Source organism: Myxine glutinosa, chromosome 5 (genome assembly GCF_964187855.1).
Source record: "Myxine glutinosa chromosome 5, kmMyxGlut1.1, whole genome shotgun sequence".
In the NCBI taxonomy this organism is placed as follows: Eukaryota; Metazoa; Chordata; class Myxini; order Myxiniformes; family Myxinidae; genus Myxine; species Myxine glutinosa.
The window spans coordinates 141609186-141626346 of NC_136265.1; the positions used below are offsets into that span (position 1 = coordinate 141609186).

A 17161-nucleotide genomic window follows, 5' to 3' on the forward strand; every position below is an offset into this window, starting at 1 on the left:
TGCCAAATTACTGTTTCCATGGTAAATACTTTTTATTTGGATTTTGCAAGTATCATGCTCATTACAACAACCGTCTTTCTTGTTTATTTAATATCTACCTACCTATCTATCTATCTGTGCATGCTAAGTGCACTATGAATAGTTTTGGCATCTTACCTTGAAAGGCAGGAGCAAATTGCTTGACCAGTGATGGAGATGTCCAGAGTCGGTAGAAATGTAGTTTGAACCCTATTTAAGTTTATCATTGACAAATAACGAGTTCCTCGTGTGCAAGGAGTTGTTTTCAATCGTGGTACGGAAACTCGAGGCTTTTCCTTTAGCAAGTGATTGTGTAATGGGCTTTGGCTGTGCTAAAAGTCAGGTAGTTCGCAAATAAGTGACCAAGACTTGTGTTTTGTTTTCTCAGTTTCAACGTTATTTTGAGGACATCCAAATCAGCAGTAAATCAGGGAAAAGCGCATGCCAGTTTGGGAGAATTGACTGATAAATGGAACAAATTGATCGAGACTGGTGGAGAGTGCCTTGTTATATCCGAGACCAATTACTCAGTATCACATGGCAGGTGTGCAAGTACGAATTTAATTAAATGTATATTTATGGTAATTTTCTGTAAGCCAGTATTTCTGTCTTATACTTCAGCATCGGGACAGTCGATTATTCTGACATTGTGTTATTTCGTAATTAGTTAGTTAATCAGTGATTTCTTAGTTAGTTAATTAGTTAGTTTATTTTAGGTAATTCGTTTATTTATTAATTATTTATGAATTTAATTTATTTTAATTACTTTAATTATTAATTATTTATGATTATTTAATAATAACGCTGTTGTTTATAATTATATTATTACTCCCGCCAGGGAGTAATGCATTCAATCGTGTCCGTCCGTATGTGTGTTCGTATGTTCGTGTGTTTGTGAACAAGATATCTGGAAAAGTTCTGAACGGATTTGGATGAAAGTTGGTGGGATGATTGCCCTTTAGTGTAGCAGCATAGCAAACCTGTTGTGCATTTTGTGATACAAGCACCAAATTTGGCACAAATGTACATTAATATGTTGCGAACATTTTCAGATATTGGGCCACTTGAAATTCCGTAATTTTTTTTTTCACATTTTTTCAAATTTCGTAATTTCAAATTTTTCGGGTGACACCGTCACAATTTCGGTCTTCGAGGCCGGCCGATATAGTGGGGCGGCTTAGCCCAAATATTCAAAAGAATTGTGCATTTTGTGATACAAGCACCAAATTTGGCACAAATGTACATTAATATGTTGCGAACATTGTGTGGTCAGCAATGAAGACGAGAGTCTGAATTACATGTATGCAAAAGACCTTGTGAACCAGTGAAGCAAATACACGGGTAAGCATGAATTAAATCTAGGGCATGATATAATTTCCATGATGTTTACCTCTACACTCAATGGTGGAAGGAGGTAATGTTTTGATCCCAGCTTGTCTGTATGTCTGTTTGTCTGTTAGTCCACAAAATTCCAGACAAAGCTTGTAGTAGTGGCAGTTGTAGTGGTAGTGGTGATAACAGAAATTGTTATATAGAACTGAACTTATATTATTATTATATGCAGAAAATAACTTCATTTCTATATGCCCTGCAGTGGACAGGTTAATTGGTTTATGCACTGAAGGGGTCACCCTGGTGTGCACTGCTGTGTTCTGCCTCACTGAGTTGTTCAGGTATGATGTACTCAGCACAAGCTTCCGGTCGGCCCGGAAGTGGGGGTGCGGGGCCTGTCACGGAACGTCAAAACAAACGGCCTGCCGGGGCCGCCCAAAAGTCGGGCGTGAGGGGCGCGTCCACTAATGGAACGCCTCTCGCTTCCCAGATCGAGGGCCACGTGGTCAGGAGAACCTCGTCCCTTCCGGTCACACTTTGCCTATCGGCCGGCCTCGAAGACCGAAATTGTGACGGTGTCACCCGAAAAATTTGAAATTACGAAATTTGAAAAAATTTGAAAAAAAAAATTACGGAATTTCAAGTGGCCCAATATCTGAAAATGTTCGCAACATATTAATGTACATTTGTGCCAAATTTGGTGCTTGTATCACAAAATGCACAATTCTTTTGAATATTTGGGCTAAGCCGCCCCACTACTTGGGATAAGGAAGAATTGATTAGTTTTTGTGTGAAGCTCAGGATATTATTCCGGATCCAGGAATGTTTTTTGGGGAATTTTTTTGGGAAAGATTTTTTTTGTTTTACTGCATTAAAGCTTTTATTCTTATTCTTAAATGATGTTTTTCTCCTCTAATTCCGAGATATATCAAAATAAATTCTCTGACAGTTAGGGCTTACTTTCTTTTTCATTTATTGTTTTGGGGAGAGGGGATGTTAAACAAAACGTATTATTCCAACTAAAGCCATGGCGGGAGTATGCGCTCTACTGAGTGGCGTTCTCGTTATATTATATTATTATAATATTGTTATTATATTATTAATGTACTGTATTATTATTATTATTATTATTATAGTTTTTGTTATTATATTATGATATTATTATATTATTATGATATTATAACATTATGATATTATTATTATATTATATTTATGTCATTATATTTATATATATATTTATTATTATATTTAATTATTAATTTTTTCATTAGGAAATATTTCATTGTTAGTTAACTTTAAGTATTGATTTTATTTTAGTTTTAGTTTATTTAGTTAATTTAGTTTAGTTAATTAGTTCTTTATTAGCTAATTAGTAATTAATTAGTCAGCTAATTAATAATTAATTAGTTATTCAGTTATAAACTGAATCTCCCAATATCTCCCAATGGTGAAGATCAGATCAGAGGATTTTATTTATTAGTTAAGGGAGACACAACCAGTCAAATACTTTTTTCAGCAAGTAATGTGCAAACTCGACCCACCCATAGGGTGGGTACTCTGCTATCAATCTGAATAATTCAGTGTTAGTCAGTAATAATTCTGTGTTATCGGGACTCGTATGCTTTATTTACTCCATACGGGACTCGTATGGTCAATATCGTATGCTTTATTTATTTATGTTTACATTGGCCACATACGTGCCATTGGGTTGACCTCATTTGTTGTGCTAACATTCCCTCTGATGGGTGTTGTGTTGATATTTATTCTCGCCAGAGGAAAGGGTATTTCATTTTAGTGGCCCCGAAGACCCTTGAGAACAATTAGATCCCAAAGACCCATAAGGCCCCTTTAGACCCCACACATCACACAAACATTATAGTCTTCTTGCAAAACAGACCATACTTTTTTCAGCAAGTAATGTGCAAACCCCTACCCACCCATAGTGTGGGTACTCTGCTATCCATATATAAGTAGCAAATACCACTGAGAGAAATACTGAGAGAGAGAGGGAAAAGAGGGAATACTGAGGGGGGCGGGGGGGCGTGGGAGAGATAGGAGGAGGGGGAGAGAGAGTAAAGGAGGGCAAGAGAGAGGAGGGAGGAGCAGAACAGATCAGAGCAAATCAGAATGATAACAAGAACGGCACTCAGTGGAGAGCCATATCTCCCAATGGTGAAGAATCACTTTTTAAAATTCTGCTAGCTGGATCAGGATCCGGATCTTCACCAAAATTGAATCAATTCTTCCTTGTCAGACACCCAACCTGTCCACCAAGGTTTGTCCAAATCCATCCATAACTTTTTGAGATATCCTGCTATGTATCGTTTTTGCCCCCATCTCCCAATGGTGAAGAAGAATGTATGTACTTAGAAAATTCTAGTAGCCGGATCCGAATCCCGATCTTCACCAAAATCTAATCATTTCGTCCTTGTCCCATACGCTACATCTCTGCCAAATTTCGTCCGAATCCGTCCACAACTTTTTGGGATATTCTGTTTACAAACGGACAAACAGACAGACAGGGGTGAAAACATAACCACCTTTGGTGGTGGAGGTAATGAAATCAGATCGCACAAAAAGGTGAAACTATGCGATATTGTGGGGGAAAAAACAACCGATTCACAACATTTTCAGCACCCGGACTGGATGACACCAAGGCACCACACGACCATGCGGGGTCCACCACAGGCATGTAGGGCCTAATCTTTGTACTTGGATCCATTCATTTATTACAAAAGAGATTTGGATGTATTTTTGGTTGTGTTTAGCAGAGTGACAGTGCGTGGCACCTACGGGTACTTTAGACCATAAATTAACACTGTACAGTGTACATAGTGCAGGGTAGAGCAGGTGACTGAACTTCTCTTCCATCAATCTATATAATAATACCGTAAGGACTCGACTTTGTTATCCCTTTTACGCCGCACCCAGTGACCCGATGCCCACGGCACTAATGGATTTACGATCTACGAACCGCGCTCTTTGTTTATCACGTACAGCCATACTCGAAAAATCTGAATTAGCCGACGTTGGGGCCCAAAAGCATCCGATTAACTGCCGATACGACGCCATCGTATTGGCGTCTGCTGGGCGAAGGCGAAGCGAGCCGTCGGCTGATTGGACAGTCGAGTGGTGTGAACATGGGTGGTGTGAACCAAATGGTCTTTTTATTCCCTTGAACATTTTAAATTAGGATATATAAGGAAACGTCTTTATCGTCATTTTAATAAAGTTAAATGGAGTGACGTTGCGATACTCGGGGTGCGTTGCATAAATCCTCGTAACTCAGAGAGGTGTAGCAGGTGGCGAGACGTAAGGAAGCTTAAAGATAACGAGCTGAAAACAGACGAACGATATGTCAATCTCTTTCTACACCGAACGGAAATAAAAGTATGAGAGCGGGAAGGCATGGCCTGAGCACTTCGAGCAGAGAGGACTGATTGGACTTAACTTAAAGAGAAAAAATTGGAGCTTAATGGAAGAAGAAGATCCCATGAGCGCTCCCCTATGCCATCCATAATGGTACACTCTATCCATACACCACATCCTCCCTTCCGTGGATGTTCCACGGGTTTCGGCTAGTACATATGTAATACTTCGTCATTTACTTCACCCGACCACGTCGCTCACTTGACACTGCCACATCGTAAAAAGATTTGTGTGAACACAGTGTGGCCGCACCGTGTGCCTCTCTCAATATACCACCCGTCTCTAGCAAATCCCACCTGTAGCCTTCCTGACGGGAATACCAAAAGAGGAGGGGAGCGAGGAAGGAATGGGAGAGAGGTGGGGTGGGAGCGAGGATAGGGGGGGGGAGTGAGGAGAGGCAGGGGAGCGAGGAGAGGGATGGCAGCGAGGAGAGTGATGGCAGCGAGGAGAGGGGGGGAGGGAGGAGAGGGGGGAGCGAGGAGGGGGGGGGAGTGAGGAGAGGGGGGGGAGTGAGGAGAGAGGGGGGAGTGAGGAGAGAGGGGGGAGTGAGGAGAGAGGGGGGGAGTGAGGAGAGAGAAGGGAGTGAGGAGAGAGAGGAGGAGCGAGGAGATAGAGAGGAGGAGCGAGGAGAGAGAGGAGGAGCGAGGAGAGAGAGAGGAGGAGCGAGGAGAGGGGGGGGTTGCAGCAAGGAGAGGTGGGAGCAAGGAGAGGTGGGGTGGGAGCAAGGAGAGGTGGGGTGGGGGGGGGTGGAAGCGAGGAGGGTGTGGCAGATGTTTAACCTCGTCGCCATGTAATGAATCTGGGATGTGTTCATTTACCAAGTTCCTTGTAGAATACTCACCGAGTGGCTTAAGCACTCAAGCAAGCACTCCATTCAAAACCGTTGATAAGGAACAGCTGGCTTGGCAAGCACTAGCTAGCTGCTTGGTAACTGAACACACCCTGGACGTCTCGGCAGTATACAGTATACATACAAACAAAACGCCTGTAGTTTTATTTTATTTTTTAATTAAAGACTTTATATATTAATCATGACTTTTTTTCTTGGAATGAAAATGTACCTTGTCCAGTTTTCAACGGGTTTTAGTTTTTAAAATGTACATAAACTCAGAGGTGCAAAAGTGTCTGTATACATTTCAAAGTGTATGTGGACATAACTTATTTCATGTGACTGTGTTGTGTACAAAGTAACGTGAAAAAGAAGAAGTAAAATAATCTCTTGGGGAATTTCCCCTGATTCCCGACTAATTAATTACTTCCGCAGCATTTAATCCCCCATCCAATTCATATGTGAATCATATGTCCATGTACATCAGTAATGACTGTGTGTGTGTGTGTGTGTGTGTGTGTGTGTGTGTGTGTGTGTGTGTGTGTGTGTGTGTGTGTGTGTGTGTGTGTGTGTATATATGTGAATGTGTGTGTGTGTGTGTGTGTGTGTGTTTGTGTGCATATATGTGTGTGTGTTTGTGTGCATATATGTGTGTGTGTGTTTGTGTGTGTATATATGTGCGTGTGTTTTTTGTGTGTTTCGAATTTAAAATCGGAAATGGTATTTTACAGAATAAAAATCTGTGCCTTGTCGTTTGACTGTCGGGTGGAGGGGGTGGGGTGGGGGGGGGGGGGGGGTGGGAGGGATGACACAATCACCCTACGAGTCCTACGGATAATGTGTGTATTCTTGAAAGTGTGGGGTATATATAATGTGCATATATTAACTACATATTATTGCACCGTGACTATGTCTATTAATTTATTAATTACCTCCATTATTTACATACTGTAGGTATGTAACCCTGGTGTTGGGTTAGCGGCTAGGGTGCCGGCTTAGGATCCAAGGATCCTGGGTTCGAATCCCGGTCGATCGCTGAATTAACACCAGGGGGGTTGACTCAGCCTGTCATCCTTCCGAGGTCGGCTAATTGAGTACCAGTTCACTGGTAATTCCCTGTTTGTTGTTAAAAGGTGGCAAAAAGGGTTCGCGCCAGGAAGGGCATCCGGCCGTAAAACATTGCTTCAAAAAGGGGACCAAAAAAAACAACAACCACGGTTCCCGAAAAAGGCCAACCCCCGCTTTGCGGGGAAAAATGGCCTCTAAAGGTGGTTATTATATATATATTTACATACTGTAGGTACATACCTTTTATACCCCTTCAGACCCTCTAGACTGTCAAGACTGTTTGGACACTTTAAACCCCTTTCGATCCTTCAGACCTTTACATCATTTGGACCACTTAGACCCCTTTCTATACTTTTAGACCCTTTATAAACTTTTTCAAACCTTCACATTTTTCAGACCATTTGAATCCAGCTATGCCCTTTACACCAATTTTCACCTTCACATCTTCACACGTTTACACCTTTAGACCTTTATACCTGTTCAGATCTTTATACCTTTTTCGATCTTTACACCTTTTTAGATCTTTACACCTTTTTAGATCTTTACACCTTTTCAGACCTTTCCCCTTGAGACCATTTAGACCATTCATTTGCAATCAATGACCTTTTATTTAATAGATCCTTCCATTTAGTTGCCACACAAAATACATCACACTAAACTATTCCTGGCAAGGTTCTGCCATTTCTGATTGCTCTTTCTAGTTGTTCGTTGCTGTTGGTCTAACAAAAGCTTCGTTTCTAGCAGAGCTTGTGCCAACTTGGCCCTTCCTTTACAGAGGTTACAGCTAAAACTTTTTCTCTTTCTGACTTCTGTTTTTTACCTATCCCTGCGCATCGTAAGAGCGTGACCAAGGGTTGGCGTCAGGAAGGGCATCCGCCCATAAAAACATTGCCTCAAACAGGGAACCATGATTGTCATGGGGCCCGCAAGGCTAACCCCCGCTCTAGCACTTTACATCCTTCTCCGCTTAAGACAAGCCATCTTAAGAAACGCATTGATAAGGTTCCCGTATTGAGATGCTCACATTAATATAGTCCAAAGGGTTGGGGTTTTGGCATTCCTTGGGTTATTAGTCCCCGACCGGTGTACACCGGAGGGGACTATAGGTTTGCACTCCGTCCCTCCGTCTGTCAGTCCGTCAGTCTGTCAGTCCGTCACGCAAAGAACAGCTTTCCGGACCTTTTTCCTAAACCCTTATTGCTAATGATTTCAATCAAACTTGGTGCATGGTTTCCTCATGATAAGTTACAGATCAAGTTCGAACTTCACGACGTTTCGATCATTTTTGACAAAGTTATGGCACTTTAAACTTTGGTAATTTCCCCAACAGTTTTCCGGACTATAATTTGGAGTGCGGTAAGTCAAAGCTGTTAATATTCCTTGTTTTAACTCCAATTTACATTCTTTTTCCCCTTTTAGTGAGAAGTAGGGGTCTGTGCAACCATTCATAAACTTTATTTGGTGCAAATTGGATAATGTTTAGCCGAGTTACCTCAGACCGTGAGTTGATAATTATATAATTCACACAGTGCAATACGTGCAGGCTACTCCACGGAGCGACCTTGCGGGCTTATTTTAACTCTGATTTACATTCTTTTTCCCCTTTTTGTGAGAAGTAGGGGTCTGAGCAACCATTCATGAACTTTATTTGGTGCAAATCGGATAATTTTTAGCCATGTTACCTCAGACCGTGTGGTGGTAATTATATAATTCACACAGTGCAATACGTGCAGGCTGTCCACGGAGCGACCTTGCGGCTTATTTTAACTCCGATTTACATTCTTTTTCCCCTTTTAGTGAGAAGTAGGGGTCTGTGCAACCATTCATGAACTTTATTTGGTGCAAATCGGATAATTTTTAGCCAAGTTACCTCAGACCGTGAGTTGGTAATCATATAATTCACACAGTTTTCCGGACGACAGACTGCTGGTAGGGGACAGGTATTGCAGCGCAATACTCAGAATGCTTGTTGTAGCTCATTGGCAGAACGTTTTGAAAGACTCCTGTAGATGTTGGTGGTAAATCTTGATTGCAAATTTGAACCACCCCGGAGTGTTGCTCACATTATTAGCTCACAATGGGTCGCCATTTTCAGCTTTATGACTTGCGTATCATTTTAAATTGCCGTCGAAGCCTTCGATCAATTTTGGCAGGTGAATTGTTAATCGTGTTAGCCAATCGAGTTTGGGGGCAACGCAGCAGGTACAGGCCACGGACGGTTGGGTAAAACAGACTAAAACTGGATGTGAAAAGAGTTAGCTCATTGCAAACCCTGCCACGTCTCTGGCTGTGGATTACAACTTCAAATCTGTCTTTTGCTGCCAATGCTAATGTGGCTTTGCGGTTCCTTTCAGCTGGCAGCGAGGGTCCTGTTGTAGACTGTGCCTGCAGCAGCTGTGACAGTCGGGCTGAAAGCCGTAATTGATAGCGAGTGGCCCATTATGGAGGAGCACAGCAAAGATCCAGAACACTGGAGCAATACGAAGAAGCCTTGGGATGCTTTTAGAGCTTGTTGAACTGAAATCATTGTGTCCTGCCCGAGCGATGTCACACGCTTGCCACTTTGTTTCTAACAATTGTATTATGGCTGCTGTGAGTCGACCCCTCAAGTGGGTTTGTAGGGCCACTAATCCAGGATGTTACCGGTCCACATTTGTAGCTATGATGGAAGTTTTAGGCGGTAATGCAATACTTTTTGTCCACCACTCCTTTCCTATTCCATCTCCAGGCGCTGAATGACGTCATTGCTGGGCACCGAAGGGGGCCTGGCGATGATGCGTGCTGAAAGTGATCACTCAGTTTTCACTCCGTTTGTTTGTTGATTGTCAAAAAAAAAATTTTTGGGACAAGTATGTTGATTACTCCGGTTTGTGTGTGTGTTTCTCTGTATACTTGCCTACATGTCACCATTTTAAACTGATCTTCATGAAACTTCACACCAAATGGTAGAGTTGGTGGTCCGACCGAATGCTCTTTATTTTTGAGGTCAAAATATCAACATAGGCCAAAGGGCAACCACTTTTTGCAAATTTTTTAATTTTCTATTTTCATTCGATTTACTTGTAATTTGAATAGGATTTGTAAATCAGCTAACTGAATTCAACCACCAACTATTTTTGAGGTCAACATAGGTCACAAGGTCAACATAGGCCAAAGGTCAACAACCATTTCAAATTTCTAAAATCCTTTATTTTCATCGGATTGACTTGAAATTTGAATCGGATTTTCATGTCAGTTTACTGAAATCAACTGCTAACTACTTTTGAGGTAATCGTAGGCCAAAAGATCAACATGGCCAAAGGTCAACAACCTTTTAAAATTCCTAAAATCCTCAACTTTCATCTGATTGACTTGAAATTTGAATATGATTTTCATGTCAGCTTACTGAAATCAACTGCCAACTATTTTTGAGATCGGCATAGTCCAAAGGTCAACAACCGTTTCAAATTTCTGAAATCCTCAATTTTCATCTGATTGACTTGAAATTTGAATAGGATTTGCGTATCAGATAACGGAATTCAACCACAAACTACTTTTGAGGTCATCGTAGGCCAAAAGATCAACATGGCCAAAGGTCAACAACCTTTTCAAATTCCTTAAATCCTCAACTTTCATCTGATTGACTTGAAATTTGAATTGGATTCTGTTACGTGGTCCCCTCGGTGACTACCTGGTCTCGGTGACCCCCGGACCGTGAGAGGACCTTCGCCAGAAAGTAGTATTATATATGCGCTTTCGCAACGCAATTCCTATGAATTCCACCCAAGAGAAACTGATGTTCAATGATATATTTCCAGGGTAAGGATATCATACGATTTCAATGATACAATCACGGATATTCCCCGAGCAATCAACAACAAACAACCATCAACAATTCCCAATCCACAATCAATTCCCTATATGATTAAGATGGCCATCTTATATATGTGTGTCCACTTCTGTACTCACGACCCCCTTTTGGTCTCTGCCCCTCACAATGTCTCTGGGCCCCTCCTGACCAAGATGCTGGTCGGCGTCGCCGCACTCGGGCGGTTGAACGAACCCCGGGTGGACGTGTTTCCACCGGGCAGGTATCGTACCAGGCACCGCGGCTGCAGCCCCTCGTGGCCACGCGAAGCGGGTACGGTAAAGCAAGCCAAAAGCCCCACGCCGCTTGCAAGGCGTGTTAGGCCCCAACGTGCGACCCATACGCGTCTGTTTAGACGGTGCCGCGAATGGTGCCAGACGCGGAGTCGATGCACGGCCCCACGTCAACTTGACGTCTCCACCGGGTAGGTACACGTCCCGGTAATTCCTCTCGCCAGACGGGCTTCGGAACGCCGCTTTTCCACGCAGCGCAAGGTCGATCCCACCTTTCGTCGGAGCGGGGCGAGGAAGAAGAATAACCGTCCCTTTTCTTCCTCGTGTCTTTTCTCTTCCCTTTCCGGTCACTTCCGTTTCCGGACACTTTTTCAGAAGGGCTCCTGACCCTCCAACCACAACAACCCTTAATCTACTACACAGGGATAAGCAAAGACCTGAATGGTAATTCACATACATTCACATAAATGTAACAATTTTCATATCAGCGAACGGAATTCAACCACCAATTTTATTTGAGGTCAATATAGGCCAAGTTTCTAAAGTTGTCAATTTTCATCCAATTAACTTAAAATTTGAAGATGATTTGCATATCAGCTAACTGAATTCAACCACCTATTATTTTGAGGTCAAAAGGATGCTCTATCGAGTGCCATTCTACTTTTTCTCTTTTGCCAAGTGTCACTCTATGAGTGATTTTTCATTTGTTTGTTTGTTTTCAAAATCGAAGATTTTTCAAGTATATTGGTTGGTTTTGTGCGTTATTCTGTCTGTCTGTCTGTCTGTCAATCGCCTACAGGTCACGATTTTAAACCGATCTTCACTAAACTTCACCAGGTGGTCGAGTTGCTCAAAAGGAAGAAGCCTATTGAGTTTGAGGTCAAAGCTCATCTTCAGGTCAAATTTCTAAAATAGTAATTTTTCAACCGATTGACTTGAAAATTGAACAGCCTTTGCATATTGAGTCACTAAATTGGGAAACCAACTATTTTTGAGGTCAAAAGGTCAACTCAAGGTCAAACTTCCAAAATCATCAATTTTCATCTGAAAAATCATTCATCTTCTTCCAATTGACCTGAGCTTTGATTAAGATCGTTACTTTTAATCTTAATTAAATGGACAATTGAATGTATCCATGGCAACTTTTTTTTTCAGGGGAGCGGTGAATTTTGCAAGTATTGTGCTCTGCATGACGTCTTTCTTGTTTTCTTGTTTGGTTGTTTGTTTGATATCTCAGTTATCCTTTGAGTTAGGGAGCTGAAATTTGAGCAGAATAGTGAGCATGTGCTTTTGCAAAAACACTATTTTAATTTTTTTTAATTCATAAATTTGTTGATTAATTATTTAATTATTATCGATTTATTAAGTACTTATTTTACTTATTAAGTACTTATCAGCCTGGTGTTGGGCTAGCTGCTAGGGTGCCAGCTTAGGATCCGAGGATCCTGGGTTCGAATCCCGGTCGATCGCTGAATTAACGCCAGGGGGGTTGACTCAGCCTGTCATCCTTCCGAGGTCGGCTAATTGAGTACCAGTTCACTGGTAATTCCCTGTTTGTCGTAAAAGGCAACAAAAAGGGTTGGCGGCAGGAAGGGCATCCGGCTGTAAAACATTGCTTCAAAAAGGGGACCAACAAAAACAACAACAACCACGGTGCCCGAAAAAGGTCAACCCCCGCGAAAAAATGGCCTCCAAAGGTGTTTTTTTATTTGTTTTTTTTAATTTATTTATTAAGTACTTATTTATTTTATTTCTCATCTGGGCAATATCGCAAGCACCTTTTGAGCTAGGAAGCTGATATTTCGACATAACAGTGACCAAGTAATTTCGCTATAAAGGATATTTTTGATTTATTGATTAATCAATCGATTAATTATTTATTTATTAATCAATTATTTATTTTTTCTGATTAATTAATTCTTGAATTTTCAAAAAGTTGCAGCTTTAGATGAAACTAGTGGTTTAGGTATGTTATTAGCCAATTGATGAAGAAATTAATTAATTTACGATTGCAATTTATTTATTTTAATTACACAATCAATCAATTATTGTACACCTCTTTCTCCCAATACCGTCTCTATGTGCTTGCATGGCAGCATCGCTGGGTGCTGATGTTTACCCAGCAATGCCGCGTGCTGGAGGATATGTTATTTATTTATTTGACATGAGAGTGGTGTACTTTGAATGTATCTGCACTTGGTTTCGGTAAAGTTTGTAAGGGACCTTCCATTATCATCAGTAATGAATGTTTGGTGTTCAGGTATTGTACAAGCTTTCTCACTGTTTAACTTCTCCTAAACCAGTTGGACCAATCGTATCGAGCAATGTGTCATCATCGTCAAAAATTGTGATTCTTATTATCACAGCAGTGGGTGATGGAACAAAGGAGACTAAGATGAAGGAGGATGACAAAACTTTTTTGGCGGCAAATATAAATCAGACATTGTTAATTTTTTCAATATAATATCGACTTAAAATTAATAGTGGGAACGACTTTTAGTGGGACATTCTACCTTTGAATGCCAATGGATGCTTTGGGAAGTGCAGACCATCATCATTGTTGCTTCCTAATATTTTTCTAATTTCTGGAATTGTCTTCCATTCCCACCTCCAATAATTATTGTGCGTTGACATTTCCGCACACTTTCAAGCAAGGTGCTAAGCACCTACTACCACATCATACTTTTTACATAGTTTAGTAGTAAGTGTCCCCTGAACATCAATAACTGTACAATAAAAGGGTTTCCAAATAGGAGAAATATACAGGGCTTGTATTTAACCAAGAGGATACTCCTTATCAGGTAAAACCATGCTGATGCACAAGTTAAACACCCCCGAGAGACTTGTTTTATGTAAATGCAGCTCCCTTGATGTATGGTTACATGTGATCCCAGGCCTGGGAGGGCAGACTCTTGGTTACAAAAGAAGAGTAGGTCCAGTAATTAGGAAGCCGTCGCAGAATAGTGAGTTTGCAGTTAAAACAGCATTATTTTCCTATCATAATCAATAACATCCTCCTGAATTTGCCCAAATAATAATGCATTCTAAGTTACAAAGTTTCTTGTACTGCTGGAACTTTTTCAAAGAGTAGGATGAGCAATAGAATTCCGCTTGGACTCCACCATTTAAATGAGTCATGTAACTTCTGCACAGACCCAAATGGCATTTACTTTTGGGGTTAAAAAATAAAAGGTGAGGCACTTGACCCGTTTTTGAGCTTTTGCACATTGCCGGACTGGCGGCGTTGAGGCAGATAGTGAGGTTCCCCATTGGGTAATATGAAGGTTTGCTGTGCAGTACGAGCGTGTGTTCTGGTGAACTCGGGTTAAGAGTAGAACCGTGGGGATTGGTTATCCAGCTGATATCGCTCTGTATGCCATTGCAGTGAGCAAGTATCGAGCACGAGGGACACTTTCGAGAAAATGATCCTCAGTATTAAGAGGCGAAGCGACTCAAGTCCCCAGCTCGCACTGCCTTTGCATCATGGTGAACTCAGATGGACGTGTCCTTCTGCAGACCTCAAATGAAATTCTCCATAAATCTCCTCTTGTCTCGCACACAAATCAAACCAGACGGTGACTTTACCTGTTCTTTATTCTCCTACGTGGACTGATTCATTTAATTTAAGGCTCCTAGCGCTCGATGCATCTTTATGCATGAGGAGTTCATCTACTTGTCGGCACTAATTACACCTGCTGGTCTTACGGTTCGTTGACTTTTGCTGGTGTTTTGTTCCTTTTTTTTTTCTTTCTTTCTTTGTCAGTTTATTTGTTGCATTGCCATTACATTTTCTCTCTCCTCTTTCCACTTGCCAGTAATAGTGCTGTTCATCAATGCTGCAATTGCTTGACAAGGTACCCGTTTGCCTCGTCTAAGAGTGGAATGCACAAGTTTGATATCACTACTTTGGTCCAGTCTGCCCTTTCGTAAAGCCAAAATCATGATTTGGTAAATTTTAGTTAAGGCCATCAATTTCGATGGGATGATGCAGAGTTATTGCCCCTAACTTTGAGCTATATTGCCTAAGTTTTATTCCCAGCTCAACTATAAACTGTTGGATTGGTGCTTCACAAGCAGGGCATTGCATCACAAGGTGTGGCATCCCCATAGGATGGACATTAAACTGATTGTGCCATCCGCTACCGTTAATGGACATTTAAAATTCCATGGTGTCTTCCGTGAAGAGTAGGTGAATTAATGCATGCAACCTTATTTCCGGTTCCTGAAATTTTTGGAACAAAATATTTTGGTCACCACATTCTGGCCTGGTCACCAGCAACCTCCTCCGGGAACTTGAGGTTTGTTTTTTTTCTATACAAGATCGAGGCTCGTGAAAGAGCTAACATTAATCACACAAAAAGTCAAACTGACACAGAAAACACAAAATAATGGGAGCGGTAGACAAGAGGGGGAAGGACACAAACACAACATTTGAGAGCAGGAACATCGAGAGAACTGTGGTAGAGTAACTGAGGTAGAGGGCTTGGGGGGAGGTGGGAGAGGGATAAAACATATGAACACTGCAAGAACTTCCAGGAAAGAAGTTGGAATGTCAAAAAAGTGGGTCTGGGGTGAATTAGTGGGTGTAGAAAAGATCAAGGTTTTGGGTGGGGGAAGATAAGAGATGGTGGTCAACAGCTGTTTTAGAGACCTGGAGGGAGGTGTGGGATTGAAGGAGTTTGTTCCAGAGGTGGGAGAAAAGAGGAACGAAGGAGTGAAGGTGAGCAGAGAGTCTTGATTTTGGCAGTTTAACCATAAGAGGTTTGATGGCAGACCTTGTGCGACCTGAAGGAATATTGGGGGGACAGAGCACAGAGAGAGCTGGGGGAGCAAGGCCGGAGAGGAGTCTGTAGAAGACAGAAAGACCACCAACCTGCCTGCGGTGAGTAAGTGAAAGGCCCTTGGAGTTAGCTTCATCGCGGGAGATTCCAATGATTCTGAAAGCTTTGGTTTCAACAGCGTGAAGACAAGCTAGGTGTGAGGCAGGAGCACCAACCCAGAGGGGAGAGCAGTACTCCATTGAGCTGCGGATGAAAGCCTTGTATGTGGTGAGGAGCTCAGGTGTGCTAAGGAAGGACTTCACACGACGGAGGATGCCCAGTCGGCGACTGGCTTTGGAGGCCAGCTTGGAAATGTGGTTTTCCCAGGAAAGATCATGGCAGATAGTGAGACCCAAAAGCTTGAGCGACAGAACTTCTTGGAGAGGATTATTCAGAAAGTAGATGGGAGGGTTGCCCAGTCGGTCTTTTCGGAGAGACATAGTAAGCGTGTGAGATTTGTCAGGATTGAAAGACATGTTCCACTTGTTTGACCAGTCTGTGCAGAGAGTGAGGAGGCTGCGGACTGCCGATCTGAGAGATGAGGAATGGAGTTGGAAAATAGACCAAAATAGTCTTGCCAGCTTGAACCTCAAACACTGACGAATTGAAATCAAGCTTTCCTATCCGTCGGCTTTTAATTGGAGCAATTTAATTGGTTGAACATGTTACTTATTTAAATCAGTCATTACTGCAAAATAATATAGAAAGAGACAAGCTGGAGAGTTGCAAACAGAGCCTTGAAATGGGCCAGTCGTTTCCGAAGTGGTGACGGAAATGAATCGCAACATTAAAGGTTAGGATGAAATTGGAAAGTTTAAGTTCGCTTTCACATTTGTGTAACAAATAACTTGCAGTAGCCTTTTCTGGTAAGGGTCATTAGGCAGTGAGAGTACTCACTGTGGTTGTAGCCCGGGAAATTAGACCCAAGTCATGGACCGTGTGAGGCCGACGCCACGCCAGTTTGTACAGAAGATGTTGCAAATGATTCTTCAATCCTCGTGAACTTTTTTGTTTTTTTTTCTGCAGTCGCCAGTATACGATTCGTGGATTTTAAATGTCGACCATTGTGTAGAATACAGATCAGCCGCGGATGCGCAACTGTGCTGGAAATATTCGCCCGACTGGTTATTTCCTCCAGAAGTTTACACGTTTAATTTCACATTCTCTTGTGAATATACCTTAAGTGCAGAGGAGGCATTTGGATTTTAATTTGCGTAAAATGTTTTTTTTTTTTTTTTTTTTTTTTGTTTCAGTGAATTTGTTGAGTCAATAAAAGGACTTAATAAAAAGTTTACACCTACTTTATCGACATTACTTTTCAAATTGACTCGACTCTGATTTGTTATTCTCATTTCCATTTACGGTTAACTCTTTTGTGCTTTCCCCAACTAAGCGGAACATACCACACTTGTTGTGACATCACGCCGACGTTATTGAGTCGAGATAAAGTTGGGTTTCAAGGTCTGAGTCCTTATTAGTTTGGGGTGTTGTGAAGATTTTTATTTTATGGCAGCAAACTCTTCGTGTACTGCTCTTACACCTCCCAAATGCAGGAGTACTTCTGGCTGTGATTTCACCTCCTCTC

The 17161-nt window shown here is 41.7% G+C and overlaps 1 protein-coding gene across 1 annotated transcript in view; it reads left to right on the forward strand.

Moving 5' to 3' along the window:
• LOC137426970 (guanylyl cyclase C) overlaps window positions 1-16876 on the forward strand; it is a 445743-nt gene extending 428867 nt beyond the window's left edge. The window contains exon 29 of the mRNA XM_078778805.1: window positions 14142-16876. Coding sequence (XP_078634931.1) covers window positions 14142-14283 — 142 coding nt within the window. The 3' untranslated portion in view covers window positions 14284-16876. The remainder of the gene's footprint in view (window positions 1-14141) is intronic.
• Window positions 16877-17161: the final 285 nt, after the last annotated feature.